Here is a 15,828-nt window from a genome sequence, read left to right as displayed (position 1 = left end):
TTTACCCAAAAACCAACGAAAAAGTGAACCTAAAAATACCATCCGTATGTGCCTAAAAAAGCACGCTAGAATGACACCAGAGGTTTTTGCTAGCCTTTCATACTCGCTAAGAAAAACACTACGAGCAGACGAAAAATTTACATTTCAATAGAAAACTGCGCTTTGGAAATACTGTAATGTATTCCTGAAAAAAAAAAGAATTGTGTCAAAGGGAATGCTGCTCTTGTCTATGGCAGCACGTGTGTTTTATGACGTTTATGGTTTTATTGCTTCAAAGGTGGTTGTTATTAGAAAAAAGGCAGGTAATGTTTTGCTAGGACTGCGGGATCGATCAAAACCTTTATCCGTATGCAGGAAGTTGTTCCCTGGAGCCACAAACAACAAAATGTTCATTTGGTACAATCACTATTCCATAACTTTGTGGTTTGTGATATAGGTAACCATAAAATTACTAATCTTGCAAAGAAAACTAGACTCCCGCAAGGTCTAAGTACCTTCCCATTATTTGTCTTTTGGCTTTCGTCAGAAATATGCCTCAACTTTTACCTGAACATAAACTTACCTACCATTAAGGTACGTTTTAAAAGCTAGCTGCCGACTGCAATTGCCGACCGCACGTCCCGCGACTGCATGAAATCGGCCGCAGCTGCGCTTCTGGTTTGTATGTATTTATTAACCCCCGACGCAAAAACGACGGGGTGTTATAAGTTTGACGTGTCTGTGTGTGTGTGTGTGTGTGTGTGTGTGTGTGTGTGTATGTGGCATCGTAGCTCCCAAACGGATGATCCGATTGTAATGCGGTTTTTTTTGTTTAAAAGGTATGTCAGTCGGGAGTGTTCTTAGCTATGTTTGGTGGAAATCGGTTCAGGTCTTCAAGGTCATCAGCTCGTTTGCTAGATGTGATAGGAATGTTACACGCTCTGTTTACTTGCAAGTGTATGTGGGATCTGAAATTTGAAACACTAATGTCTTTTGGAACCACTGAGCTGGTCTGCTGTTAGGGCACGAAGGTAGGAGACGTAACCCTGAACTGCCTTTTAGTAAACCCATCGAGTTTGGGCTCGTTGAATTTGTCTTGACGAGTTCTCTTCATGTTTCTGATTGACGAGAACCTAATGCTGGAAATGGGATGTGGCGGATGAAACCCTGAAATGCCGAAATGAAACGGATAAACCGATTTATATTTTTGCTGAAAATCTAGAATGTCCAAAGGTTAATCTTTATTGTTTTCAGTTTGTGCAATTCTCCCAGAGCCAGTTGTCATGAGGATTGTTAAACAGCTTCCTTTGGCCGAGATCGCATATAGCGACCCCATCTTAAGATAAAATAAATTAAATGAAAGAAGGAAAAATTAAGGAGCTCCTTTAAAAAGCATGAAATAAAATTAAATTATAAATTTAAAAAAACCCCCGACCCAAAAAAAGTATGCAATAATTATGACAAAAGGTTAAAACGCTAAACCCTATAAAAGCAAAAATAACTTTTAACACTACGTAAACTAAATTTTGACGTGTCGGGGGACCGCTTTTTACCTTCATAAATACTTACATAAATAAAATGATATTACAACATTCGTTTAAAAAAAAAACGCGTATCTAAAGTAATGAATTAGAGCGGTCCCCCGACACGACAAAATTTAGTTTACGTAGTGTTAAAAGTTATTTTTTGCTTTTTATAGGGTTTAGCGTTTTTAACCTTTTGTCATAATTATTGCATACTTTTTTTGGGTCGGGGGTTTTTTTATGAAACCGTCTTGCAGCGAAGTGGCAGTAGCACGTAGCCATAGATATCATCGGCATTTGCAGTCGGCAACAAGCATTCAAAACGTACCTCTACTCTAACGTCAAATCTATACTAATATTATAAAAAGGAAAACTTTGTTTGTTTGTTTAGTTGTAATGGATAAACTCAAAAACTACTGGATCGATTTTAAATATTATTTCATCATTAGAAAGCTATATTATCTGCGAGTAACATAGGCTATATTTTATCACGGTGCGCAGTAGCTCCCACGGAACGCGGGTGAAACCGCTAGTAGTATATATGTAAGTATATAGTACAATTACAGCAATAACCGTGGTGGCGCGTGACGTCACAGCAGAATGTATTGTTAGCTGCCAGTAGTTACAAAGAGGGCAGCAGAGACGAGCGACCATAGACACCTCGCCATTCAGCCGTGCATCTATGCTTGGAAGATTCTTTTTTCGAACGTCATTGTGACAAGACATGTTATCGTTTGACAGAATAAGATTTTGCCGCGTTCTTGACTAATCTTAGTTGATTTTCATGTTATTATAAAACTATTTCTTGTAATTTCCTCGTTAAACAAACCTGCTTCTGGTTTTTAAGATCAGAAGTGGGATAGTCTCACTCCCACTATAAAGTTTTTGATTTCAGTTTCAGATTCATTGGCACTTTTACCAAGTACAACGCGGTGTAAGGATATCCGCCATTACTGAAGTTTTTGCCGTTCTATTTTATTTTGTAATGGATTGCAGTGCGTTGCAATCTATGCAACGGTACATTCAAGATGCAGGCAGCTCGAGAATTGCTCGAGCTTAGTACACTGATGCTGCTCTCGTGTGTTTTGGGTGGAATGAGTTTCTGCCTATGTATTGCTGTGGTATCCGTGAACAACATGCCTTGCTCCTACTATGCTCCAGATTTTATGGGAAGAATTCTGTAATGTACCTACCTGTATGTGAATGGTGAGATCAATCCGATTTTATTTAGTCTTTATGTAATACATGTCTTGTAATCCATCTTGGTGGTTTATTGGTTAAAGACATACTGAATGTGTATGAGAACTTGATTTAGATAACTAACAGGCTTACTGTGTAAATGAGCCCAATAATATTTATTTGTAATCTTTCTGCTCATGAGAGTTTCAACAAGTACCTACACAGAAATATAAGTTTACTGCTTTTGTGATATATGTAAATGCACACTGATTTGATTGACTTACTCAAATTGTTTTCATTGAAATGGAATAGTTAAAATTGTGCATCAGGCTCTAGATTTTTGGTGCCATTTTACAATTTACAAATTGAAAGTCTGTTTTCAGACCTTAGTTTGTATTTTCTTTTACTGATTATGTAATTCGGTTGCATTAATTTTTGATGTTAACTAATGTTCAAATCTGTAACATGACAATGCTTGAGAGTCTGTCAATTGAACGTTCGGTTACCTTAGCCAGATGCTTGCTTGCTTGTCTTTTGACTACAGGTATTGAGGATAAGCCTAATATGTGTGAGGTGATGGTGTAAGCGCTCCAGGTGCTGTGTCGTTTGACATAGTAAGAGTGCTGTGACACTTCATGCTCTCCGGTGCTGTGCTGCTGCACAAGCTTTGGATGCTGTACGGCGTGCTGACGGCCAGTATCTCATTTGGCATACTCCGGTAATGAAAGCCAGTGGATAGCAGACCTGGCATATCATGCTTTGAGGTCAGGTGATCTGTTCTATTGTTTTGATTACACATCTGAAGTAATTATGCTCTTAGCTGGATTAAGTGAAAAAAATGTGTAATAATGTACCAACCATGGTATTGTCACCTATGAGTATTCTATGTAGCAAAAGCTGAAGTGAAGTTAACTACACGTAACTTATCAAACCGTAATGGTAGTTGTGTTTTCAGCGTTTCTGATACATGATTACTAATAATGATATTTCTGAGACATAGTTTCAAAGTTATGCCTTGAATTTATTTCTTTGAGAGCGAAAAGCTTTCCAGATTTTGATGGTCAGAAGTGGCCGAACGAAATGTATGTCGTAAGTGCTTGTTCGCAGACTTATACACGAGAATGTGTAACGGCCGTGTCCTGGCCCAAGCGCTTCTGTCCTGGTGCTGCTGATTGCAGCACGAGTGCTGCTCTGCCGGTGCTCCTGGTCGCGGCACAAGCGTTGCTTGCCGGTGCTCTTGATCCTGGCACAAGCGCTGCTCTGCCGGTGCTGCTCTTGATTGCGGCACGAGCGCTGCTCTGCCGGTGCTGCTCTTGATTGCGGCACGAGCGCTGCTGTGCTCTTGCTCCTGCTGGTTATATTGGCTTATGCCTTCCGAATAGTCTGAGCCTCTGGCTTATGGCTTCCGTATAGTCTGAGCCTCTGGCTTATGGCTTCCGTATAGTCTGAGCCTCTGGCTTATGGCTTCCGTATAGTCTGAGCCTCTGGCTTATGGCTTCCGTATAGTCTGAGCCTCTGGCTTATGGCTTCCGAATAGTCTGAGCCTCTGGCTTATGGCTTCCGAATAGTCTGAGCCTCTGGCTTATGGCTTCCGTATAGTCTGAGCCTCTGGCTTATGGCTTCCGTATAGTCTGAACAACTGGCTTGACTATGACTTGCCTTGACCATGATTTCCGTATATTTTGAGCCCCTGGCTTGACTATGACTTGATTTGACTATGACTTCCGTATAGTTCGAGTATTTGTTCTTGATAACATATTTCTTGCGCTTGAGTGCACGCTTGCACCCACGGTATAACTAATAGGTAGAAGTAATCATATTTCTTCTTACAACTAATATATGTTTCAGCCTTACACTCCAAACCAGGTTAATAATTTACATGATTTCTTTGTATGTTGTGTGTTTATATGTGTACAACTAATATGTGTTTCAGCCTTACACTCGACACACTTACACTGGGTGGTATGCCAGTGTTCTGTTATTAATTTTGTACCTGTTATTTGATTTAAAGTTGACGTTATTTATTTTCGAGTCACTGGGTGGTATACCAGTGTTCTGTTATTAATTTTGTACCTGTTATTTGATTTAAAGTTGACGTTATTTATTTTCGAGTCACTGGGTGGTATACCAGTGTTCTGTTATTAATTTTGTACCTGTTATTTGATTTAAAGTTGATGTTATTTATTTGCGAGTCACTGATTGGTATACCAGTGTTCTGTTATTAATTTTGTACCTCTTATTTGATTTAAACTTGATGTTATTTATTTTTCTTTGTTTAAATGGATCAGTACTTTGTTTGAGGTTTGTAAAACCTCCAATAATTTTTATTCCGAAAGTGTCATGTGCTCAAAAAACCGATGTTGACCACGAAAACCAATCAAGATTTAAATATGACGAAATTGAGCCAGATCCAACTCGCTTATTGAATGTGCAGGTGTTCCGAGACTCAACCAGGCTCACCCAGATCCTGCCGAGGACGTCAGGGTGTCAGGAGAGGCCGTGTTAGCTGCCAGTAGTTACAAAGAGGGCAGCAGAGACGAGCGACCATAGACACCTCGCCATTCAGCCGTGCATCTATGCTTGGAAGATTCTTTTTTCGAACGTCATTGTGACAAGACATGTTATCGTTTGACAGAATAAGATTTTGCCGCGTTCTTGACTAATCTTAGTTGATTTTCATGTTATTATAAAACTATTTCTTGTAATTTCCTCGTTAAACAAACCTGCTTCTGGTTTTTAAGAGTATTATTACGAGCTACCTACCCCACTACGTGCGCCTTCTTGCAGCGCTACGGGGAATTTAAATTATTTGTTTATTTAAAGTTTTGCCGTTCAATATTATGGGAAGGAATAGTAAAATGCCAACTAGCTTTTATTTTCAGTTATTTCAGTACGGTAAACTTATTTTCTAAACATCATACAGGTAATATGCCAGCAGGGTTTTATGAAGGACTGACCAAATCAAATAGACTTATCACAATAATGAACATTACAGTAAAGCACAGCCCATACAGCCATTTTTGGTCGCAGATATGATAAAGATGTAACAAGTCGCAACAGTTTCGTAACAGGTACGACACAACGTGACTGTGTAGGGATTAGCTTTTATGTGTTGTAACGGTTCAGTAAAAATGTGACGGAAACTAGATTCAGTAACTTTGTGTGGTCGCTGTTTCGATACTTTACAGCTTAAGTTGTAACCACACATTTTAGAAACTTTGCGTTTGGTTTGTAACCAGTGTGCAATGTTGACACAATTGTGTTGTAACGGGGTAGTAACATGGTGTAGTCGATGTTCCAGAACACTTTAACACTAACTTGCATATATAAAAACATGACGACAGCCAGTTATTCTCAAACTGTCTATGTTTAAAAAAATTTAAATGAGTAAACAACCAAAAACCTTACGTAAATTCCGATGGACTTCAACTTTTTACAGAAGAGTTAAAGAAATAAGTACGTCCCAAAATATCTCAAGTACCTAATTGTGCTCGTTCACAAGTTTTTTTTTATAATAATAATATTTTTTTCATGATGTTGCATTGTTGGTAGGGCAAATTGACGGATACCCATTTTATTGAACTTAAAACTTATTCTTTTCTAGGCTATTTACAGGAAAACAGTACGGAATTTCGCACCGAGGAGCTTAGTGGTATCGTCCCTAGTGCCAACGTTTCAACTTTCGAGCTCCAAATCGCAGTTTTTTCTTTTTCTCGGCCAAAACAAGACGTCTTCGTCTTTAACCCAAGTCTTTAACTCGGCACAAGCGATATTAATTCTGATGAACAATGCAAAAAGGCATCTTGACTTGATAAAAACTTTGGAAAACACTGTAACCAAATATTAAGAGAAACCATCTTAAAAATCTAGTAATTTTGTAACAAGTTACCGGAACATGTCGACACGTGTCGACACATTATCGTAACTTTGTGACTAGTTGCGATGAGCATATTTTTCATAACAAATATCAAAAATGTTTTTTCATAGTTCATTATTTATCAATTTTATGAGTAAATCTTGCTAAAATAATTTGTATTAGGATTTAAATATTTGATATTGTATTTAAATGGAAGCTATTGAGCACTCGATGTGCATCATTTTATGTTTTTATTTTATTTAACAAAAGTTTTTCTTTCGCCAGAATTATTAAAACATGATATTACGGTGGCGCGTTGGAAATATCAACATATTCAAAGAAATTACACAGTAAACTTTTTTTCCCAATAAGATTTGAGCAATATAAACCATATTAATTAATGAAAACTAAAACTTTGTTTACTTACTTTGAGTTCATCAACTCAAGGTAAGTAAAAATTCATTATGGGATTTCTTGTATTTTGTATTATTTCGTCATGTCAGTCGCGCACGAGCCAACGAAATTGATCGAACGATTGAATGATTAGTGCGAACTCTGGTTAAAATATGGTAACAATGTTACGATACGGCGACGTAAATTAGAAACCAAATGTTACTTGTTTATTGTGTCGAGATCTTCCCCATTTTTAGTTGCAGCGACGGCGCTAACACGGAACGTCGACGAGATTATGTTTCGAGATAGATCAGTGTCGACGCTAAGTGTCGAAACGGTTACGTTATGTTCGCAAAAATGGTTATATGGGAGTATCTATTGCAATAAGAAAATTAGAACTTTGCGTAAGGAAAATGAAAAGTTGCATTCCAGTACGATATTGCTACCTAAACTGGTTCTGCGTTAAACTACGCTGGACAGAAAACATACGATCACGTTGCGTTGCGCGCGGAAAAAACGCTCGGAAAATCCTGTAGTGTGAAAGCTCTAAGCGTATCACGGTTTTAAAAATACCTAAATAGTGATTACGTCAAAACAAGCTTATAGTAAATGTCTGGAGTTCGTCTGTCCGTCAATAAGTGGCTATTACGAGCGTCCATCAACTACCCTTCATACTGTGTTGCCATGTGCGAATAATAACACTATTCATTTAGAATTATATCAAAGTGTGTAGAATATTAAACATTCTTCGCGTGGGTTTTGAATATATACAAAAGTTGTTAATATATATATTTACCTATTAGCTGGGGTACCTTAGGGAGTTCGAGAGATTATCTTCTTTAATTGGTGTAGCTCGCAGAACTTACGGCTTTTACAAGGCCATTATTTTTGAACTTGTAAGAACGTGTACAAGATAAGGACTTTTATGTGGTACCTAATCAAGACTATTTGAACAAGAGAATATATTTTGATATCTATTTACAAAAAAAAGAGTCGACTGAATACATGATTTACAAGGAAAAAATATAAGCATTTTATGCGTAGATATTTAATAACATTTCGTTGGCCAACCGATCACACCATTTATTTCCAAGAATTAACAGTTTTAAATGACTAATTTACAATTAACGTGAATCTCCTTTCACAAATGAGTGTTTCTTTTCTCAGAAAACCATAAAGTTTGCCAAGAGTTTTCAGCCAAATAACGTCTAATGCCTAATAATGTTGAATATTTTCTATGATACATCTAGTATGGCGACACTTTCTTTTTGTTTGTCTAGTCATGTTTCTGATGTTGGCAGTACGCCAAAACTGCAGAATGCAGGAACTGCAATGTCAATATTTTTACGTTTGGCAGCTATTTGGTTGGGCGAATTTTTGTCCACAATGTATTTGTTTGTAGTTTTAAGAGTGTATAAATGTAAGTAATGGGAGATAAATCTTTTTAGGATTTTAGTATGACAGCTTGCAGTTTTGATTGTGGTTTTTGAACATAAGTGATGGGTGTAACCTCATAGGGATATTTTTGGGGTTAGCAAACTTACCTAAATGTTCTTTCTTTGTTACATAACTGTGAAAACTTTGATAACGTTACACATACAACATATCAGAAATTTGAATAAGGACTGGAGGAGGATGATGATGATGAAATCAGATATTTTGACGTTGATATCCTGCAGCTTCGTCAAGTAAGGCAGGTAGGTCCAATTTAGGGTAGCTAGATACAAGAAGGCACAAAGTAACTTTATTATTAAAATATCTATAATGATAAAAAATAAAGACAGCCATAACTCAGCTTTATTACTCTAGACTACAGGCGGCGATAGTCTGTGAATTTGTGAACTTTATAACCCTACCATTTAGCTTTACCGCATCCAAGGCCTGGTTAAATTCGAGGTTCTTTTTATTTATTTAATATTTGTTGAGCGTGTGCCGAACTAATTTGGCATAAATAACGATTTTCTAGATGGTGCGGAGTCACGGAACGTCTGGAAACTTAGCCTTTAAAATTTTAGGCAGGCGGACTATTTTTGAATTAGGATACTCACGGGTGTTTTACGGGTGATCTTTAAATTAAAATGTAGATACAGCAAAAATTATTTCGTAATTCAGAGTTCAGGGCCTGCAGTCTCGACATAAGATAGCGATTCGATCGCAAACTGACAGTCGCTAAATATTAACGAAAATATTCGCTTGCCATAACGACAGTAACGATAAACGCAAGTCTCGACAGCCGAGATAGCGGGCAACATCGCTAATTATCATGACATATTCGTGTCGGTACGATAGCGAAAACCGTATTCATAGTGCGGTGAATTTGTATTAAAATGTTGCATGTAAAAAAAATCCTTGTATTATAGGGAGAAATGGTAGACAAGATTTGCACAACCAATTTTGTTTCCTTTGACAATTATAAAGAAAATAGATGAACCTTATCATATTAAAACTTTTTGCATCGAACCGTGTAAGTAAAACATACCGTTTTTTAAGAAAACACATATTAAAGATCTTAATAGTTTGCGTACTTGCAATACAGACATAGAACATAAACAAACTGTCAATGTCAAGTTTGTTTGTGCACTTGAACATTGGTTTGATTTATAATAATAATAAAGGAGAACGGTGTATTCATTACTATTCATGGACGGTGAAGTCATTGAAACAGGCGCAGGCCTGCCGGGTGCCAGCAGCTTGAGCGTCAGGTAAGTACATCTACAACGAGAATTTTTTATTCCTATTCTTGGTACTTACTAAATTGAATACTTTGTATACATCCGAAGTATTCTGTGTTTACATAATGACTACTTTAATGTTTCAGGCGTAAGCGTCTGCGTAGCCCTCGTGTTACACCCGCTCAAATTGATGCACTACTATCAATATTAGAAGCGCGTCCATATTTGCACACGCGGAAATTTACCGGCTTGCAGGGCCGGGAAAATTTCGAAACGGGCTGGAGGGAGGTTGCCGAGGAGCTCAATAATCTCCCTAACGGGTCTAGAAAGACACCAGAGCAGTGGATGACGGTAAGTCTTTTCAAAGATTGAATTGGTTTTAATTATAAGCATGTACATGCCACGTCAGTTTTTTATTATTTACTTGAGTTAATTATTCTAATTGTAGGTTTGGAGAGACTTAAAAAGCCGCGCTTGCAGTAAGGCGGCAAAATTAAAAAAAGAACAAAAACGTACCGGCAACCGAGGCGTCAGCACTGCTCCCCTGACCGAGGCCGAGAGCCGGATAATTTCAATAGTTGGGGCAGATTATTCCTTTGGGACAGACTGCCCGGACGCTATGCCAGAGGAAGATGTAAGTTGTGATTATTGTATTCAATACAATTTAATATTCTCAATCTTTGAATGTTGATAACACTAAAAATACTTTTATTGTTATTTACAGTTATTACAACATGAGATGGAGGCTGGGGTGGTAATCTCTGAGGTTCTCACCTTACCTCATTCTCAGGGTAAGTTTTTAAATTAATAGGTACTCAATTCAAAATATAATTATTTTAATTTTAATGTTACTATTTATTTTATTACAGCTAGAGATTTTGTGGAATTGTTACCGACTGAAACAAGTAAGTTGGAGTTTTTAGTAACTAGTTGGTTACTGCTATAATATATTTTATTATGTGTATACATCTGTACACTAATGTTACCAAAATATTAATTAACAAAATATTTTAGCAATCAATGACAGCAGAGCAACGGCTGGTTCTTCACCACCACCCATCCAAGAACAAGTGCAAGATGCCCCTCAGTCGCCAGTACTACAAATGAGTAAGTTGCAGTTATTTTGCTCACCTATGTTTATTTTCATTGATTTTTATTTAATGTGTTATAATTGATAATTCCAGCAGTACGTGGCAGAAGGACAGAAACTGTTGCATCATCAACACCACCACTGCGACAGAGACCCAGAAGAAAGAGGAGTAAGCTTAAATTTTATTTATAATAAAAACATTAGTTCTGCAGGTGGGTCAGCCAATAATTCCTACAATACCAATAATTTTGGGTATTTTCAGATCTGAATCCTCGCCAAAGTGTTTCTGAGCAATATAGTGCAGCTCGACGAGAATTTCTAGCAGTTGCAGAAGCAAATGCTGCTACAATGAAGGTGTGTTATAGTGTAAATTTCCTCTTAATTATTATACACACTAGCATGCTAGAGAACATTAAGACACATTCAGTAAATCCAACGTTTTTTAGATGCTGGCAACTGCTGCTCAAGCGCAAGCAGATGCTGCCAAGATGCAGGCTGAGGCAGCCAAGGTACAAGCCGAGGCGACGCTGCAATTGGTAAAAGTCGGAAACAAAATAGCTGACGCAATAAATAATTACATAAATAAAAATAATAAATGATATAAAATGTTTTTTATTTGAAACAGTACATAAATGAAAAAAGTATAATAATTATGTGAAACTAGTGTTAATTAGCCTTCTTCTTATGCGCTCTGCAACAGCTCGCCCAGAACCTGCATAACAAAAATAAAATGTATTGGTGTTAGGTATACATACATAGTAAAATAAAAAATCAGTTCATAAGTTACCTGTAACTTCTAACATATCATCATGGAATCTACTATTATCCACCAGCTGCATGGATGTGGTGGACTCTGGTTCCGGTAATTTATATGTTATCCGCATATTGTGGAGCACTGCACATGCGTTAATTATTAGGCCAGCCATATAGGGTTCGTACATTAACTGGCGTTGGTGTGATAGACATCTAAACACAGATTTTAGCACACCGAAGCATCTTTCTATGATGTTCCTAGCTGAGCAGTGTGCTTCGGTATATTTATATTCCGGTGTGCCAGGCTGTTGATGTTTTATGGGAGTCATTAACCACGGTTCCAGAGGATATCCATCATCACCTAAAAGATTAAAAATACAAAGTAATTTCAGAAGTCGAATGGGCAACCTCTTCGAGGCAGATTTATAATGTTCATTTATTTACCAAGCAGCCAAGCACGGCGGTCCCCATTTTCAAAATGTCGCTTCATTGTTGAGCGCACCGGTGAATTTGCCCATATGTGAGCATCATGTCTCGCTCCTGGCCATCGAGCATTAATATTTAAAATAATAAGATCAGGGTCACACACCTGTAATATATTAAATATGTAAGTACATATTTTTCAAACAATATTTTTAGATATTATAGAACTGAAGGTCAACTTACAGCTTGCACATTTAATGAATGGCCCTCATGGTGACCACTCACATAAGACTCCTCATTGGTCTTAGGAGCTAAAATTTTTATATGGGTGCAATCAATGGCTCCAATTACCCTGGGAATGGCTGTGGGGCATTTCTAAATTTCTGTTTTGCCGCATGGCGTTCTCCTTGAGTCATTGGAAATTTAATATATTTTCTTAAAAGTTTTCATTTATTGCCGAAGTTACAGCCCGGATGACTCGGCTAACAGATTTTGGCTCATGCTACAACCCCACTGCAAGCCAACAGGTTGTTGGTAGCACCCACATGCGTAAAATCGGAGTGCCGTCAGTATCTAATAAGAAGAAAATTTAAAAAGTTCAACCTTAGTTATAAGAAAAATATATTATAGAAATATTATTTATGCACGGTAGGTCGCAAAGACACTTACTTGGGACTCCACAGAAAGTCCGTAAGGCCGTCGTCTTTGGAGAGATGGACGCAGTTCACTTAGTAGCCTGTGAAACATTTCCTTTGAAATTCTATACATTTGAAGAAATTGGCCATCCTCCAAATCCAAGGGATTTTCATCGTTTCGCTTGTTTCGTGCTATTTGTCGACCCATAAGCACATCGCGTCTGTGCTCGAGCACAACTAAGTCCCATGCTAAATATTCAGAAGCCATTATTTATTAAATTACTATTTATTTAATATTTTCTGACGTAAAATAAACAAATATAGGAACGATATCGATAGTAGCTATCACTTAGCGGGCTGTCAAAAACTGTCGCAAGGAAATTCTATGACATAACGATAAATCGTTATCTTACCGAAAATATTCGGTAACTTTGCGATGACACTCGATAGTTTTGGCAGTAGAGACTACCAAAAATCGTTACGATCGGATCGTTAGGACTTATCGACCGAATTTTGTCGTTAAGCGATCGCTATCTTTGTCGAGACTGCAGGCCCAGTTTCAATTTCTATGACATCAATATCCGGTAATTATAAGACAATAGAAAATCAATTGTGTCTCGCGCCTATCTGCGCTCACGTGCTTATCTATTCAACGAGTTAATTACTTAATTAACTAAGTGTGTTCACTGAGTTTACGTATATATGTGTAATGTACTTATACATATTATTACAACATTGCCATAGCATTACTACAACTCGGCTTGAACTTATCAAATTAAAAGAAACGACCTCGAAAATTGTCGCACCACCAAACTAAAAATATTTAATGTCCTAATGGAACAGTACACCTACCGAATAACAAATTCGATTACTCCTTATCAGTATTCAGAATCGGTATGACGTAGAACAATAAAACCTCCTTTGATGTACTAACACATTTGTTTTACTCGATACGTTTACGAGTCGGCGATGTTCAATCGATTCTGATGCGCCTTTGTTTCCATTCGATTCTTAGAATCGGCATTTCGTAAAGTTTGCGCGAAAATTGAAAATTCGTTTTGCGAACTGTACAGCCAATTGTTTGAAAATTTTCATTAAGTAATTTAATTTCGGAAAGTTTTTGGTTGTTTGAGAAATTCTTGTTTAAACATACGTATACTGATGTAACATAAATGGATGTAGCAGTACCGTGTTTAGGCACATGCATATTTAATACAGCTTAAGTTGCTTAAACCTGAGACGGAGATCTTAGAAGCCTAGCTTTATTACCAAAAAGGTTTGCCAGCCTTGAGAAGTTAAATACCAGGAAGTTAATACTGGCAAGTACATAGAACATGGATACGATGCAAATAAGTGTTTTTGGTTCTGAATAGTTTCTGTGAAATACGTGCATGACATTACGGATTAAATACATGATCACACATACATGGTCGGATAAAAGTTGTCTTAGCTAGCATTTATCAAATGCAAAAAGATTTTTCCAAAGACAAAACTAGTTTTAGATATGTACGTATATTAACTACGAGACGAGTTATATATTAGTAGTAGATAGATATATAACAAAATGAGAACCCTATATTGTATCTATCTGCACACCTTCATAAAGTAAACAGTTAGACAAATAGTAGTGATGAAACTTCGGCAACGTTCGTTGTTTACGGAAATACCCGAAGTCCTTCACCGTTCAGGAACGCAATTATTCTTAGTGCCGATTACACTACAAAGATTTATCGCTATTTTAAGGCGAGGAAGTGGTCAACAATAATTCCATAACCGGCACGCGCATCTAAGGCGCCAAAAGGGGTCGGAGCGTCTGAGCGGGGCGAGGATAACAATACGCGCGCTAGCTTATAACTAAAAGTCGTAAGCGACAAAATGGTTTTGTAATTTTAATATTTAGAAATGACAATTTAATAAAAATTCCTACTACCATTTTAAAGAGTATGTATATACTCAACTACTAAAAAAGTTAAGAGGCTTAAATCGGTCCCGTTTGCCCATAATATGTGAATCTCTTTTTAAAAAGAGGTATGTTTGATATATTTTTCTCTGTTATAAAAGTTACCTAATCATGTTTCTACAACTAACAAAATAAGGCTTATATCATGAACTTTCAGGTAACCAAGTTGTATTTTGATCCGTTTTGTATTTACTGAGAAAAATTGACATCCTTGGCGCCAAAAATTCAAATTCGTCCTCTTAAGCCTAAGCTCAGATAAACTGTGCTCTATTATAAACAGGTTAACAATTCGTCAAAATACACTTGGCTTTAAATATCTTTACATACATACATGAAGTATTATCTAGTATTTAGTTTCAAAGTGAAGGTGAAAGAAAAATAAATAATTGACATAAAGTGCATTGTAAATTAAACGTATAAGAATAAGAAGATAACAGAATGAGAACCACGCTTGATTACAATTCAATAATTTTATAATATTAGCTGTAAACACCTTACCATTATGTAATGAAAACCGTGTAAAAAATGACATTTGATATCAACTATTTGAGGTAAACTTAGTTACGCTTAAACTCCTGTTTTAAATTTAACAGTACAATCGACCTTTTTGTATACCTTTACCAATACCTTCTCATACATATAAATATATACTCATATAACCGATATTTAGCATAGTACACATCAGTATAATGTTAGAAGATGTCTGACGCATTCTGAGTATCTGAGTCAATCTTAAGAGCTTTACGATGCTGCCAAATGTTTAATTGATTCCACTATCTTGTTGTGTTTAATTCGTAATGGGTAAATTAATACTAAATCTATCTATATAATAAGTACTTCTTTGCTAATATTATAGTGTAGAAGAGATAGTTTGTTTGCTTGTACGAGGGAGAACTCAGAAAAAATTGAGCTGGTTTGAAAAAATCTTTCAGTGTTAGCTAGCCCATCATAATACCTACATACGTCTATCACAAAGAATTCAATATTGTAACGCAAACTCTGTTAAGAAATAAAATAAATAAATGAATGTGTAATATTAGACCCGGAACTAAGAATATGCGAAGGTAGACTGGTAGAGGTGGCAAGAAGTGTTAAATAAAACCTTTTTATATCTGAAAACGTTATAATCAGCTATCATAACGCTTTCAGAATTTCACGCGGTGACCACCGCTTTTACACTCGCAGTGCTACAAAAGGGTACAATAGCAGTATTGCTAAACTGACTACGGACCCATCTCCGTCAGGGGAGGGGCGAGGGGGGAGGAGGGGTGGGAGGTACAAAGCGACCGACACCTTTGATCTGCCCGCCTGATAAGCGAACGCGACAGGTGCTCGCTCGAATGCGAGTTCGCTTCATTACCCATC

The 15,828-nt window shown here is 37.0% G+C and overlaps 3 protein-coding genes across 3 annotated transcripts in view; 1 reads left to right on the top strand and 2 right to left on the bottom strand.

Annotated features, from left to right (window-relative positions):
- LOC126056697 (GTP-binding protein REM 1) overlaps positions 1-15,828 on the bottom strand; it is a 160,733-nt gene that overhangs the window by 34,770 nt on the left and 110,135 nt on the right.
- On the top strand, positions 9,062-11,298 carry LOC135117509 (uncharacterized). Its single transcript, XM_064036892.1, has 9 exons — positions 9,062-9,632; positions 9,749-9,953; positions 10,051-10,236; positions 10,327-10,393; positions 10,472-10,507; positions 10,617-10,709; positions 10,787-10,861; positions 10,955-11,046; positions 11,139-11,298. Exons 1-9 carry the CDS (start codon positions 9,571-9,573, stop codon positions 11,289-11,291), a joined length of 969 nt encoding a protein of 322 aa, XP_063892962.1. The 5' UTR covers positions 9,062-9,570; the 3' UTR covers positions 11,292-11,298.
- On the bottom strand, positions 11,289-12,216 carry LOC135117510 (putative nuclease HARBI1). Its single transcript, XM_064036893.1, has 4 exons — positions 12,112-12,216; positions 11,890-12,034; positions 11,480-11,806; positions 11,289-11,404 (listed from the first exon to the last, which is right to left on the bottom strand). The coding sequence occupies exons 2-4, from the start codon at positions 11,933-11,935 to the stop codon at positions 11,343-11,345; spliced, it is 435 nt and encodes a 144-aa protein (XP_063892963.1). The 5' UTR covers positions 11,936-12,034; positions 12,112-12,216; the 3' UTR covers positions 11,289-11,342.

This window comes from Helicoverpa armigera, chromosome 11, assembly GCF_030705265.1.
Source record: "Helicoverpa armigera isolate CAAS_96S chromosome 11, ASM3070526v1, whole genome shotgun sequence".
NCBI lineage: Eukaryota > Metazoa > Arthropoda > Insecta > Lepidoptera > Noctuidae > Helicoverpa > Helicoverpa armigera.
The sequence above is the reverse complement of the archived record's forward strand: the minus strand, read 5'-3'. Positions and strand labels throughout refer to the sequence as shown.

Coding starts and splice junctions, on each gene's coding strand:
- LOC135117509 (XM_064036892.1), top strand. CDS start 9,571: ATGGACGGTGAAGTCATTGAAACAGGCGCAGGCCTGCCGGGTGCCAGC. Junction 9,954..10,050: donor CACCAGAGCAGTGGATGACG/GTAAGTCTTTTC, acceptor TTCTAATTGTAG/GTTTGGAGAGACTTAAAAAG. Junction 10,710..10,786: donor GTCGCCAGTACTACAAATGA/GTAAGTTGCAGT, acceptor TGATAATTCCAG/CAGTACGTGGCAGAAGGACA.
- LOC135117510 (XM_064036893.1), bottom strand. CDS start 11,935: ATGAAGCGACATTTTGAAAATGGGGACCGCCGTGCTTGGCTGCTTG. Junction 11,807..11,889: donor CCGCCGTGCTTGGCTGCTTG/GTAAATAAATGA, acceptor TTAATCTTTTAG/GTGATGATGGATATCCTCTG. Junction 11,405..11,479: donor TGATATGTTAGAAGTTACAG/GTAACTTATGAA, acceptor TTTGTTATGCAG/GTTCTGGGCGAGCTGTTGCA.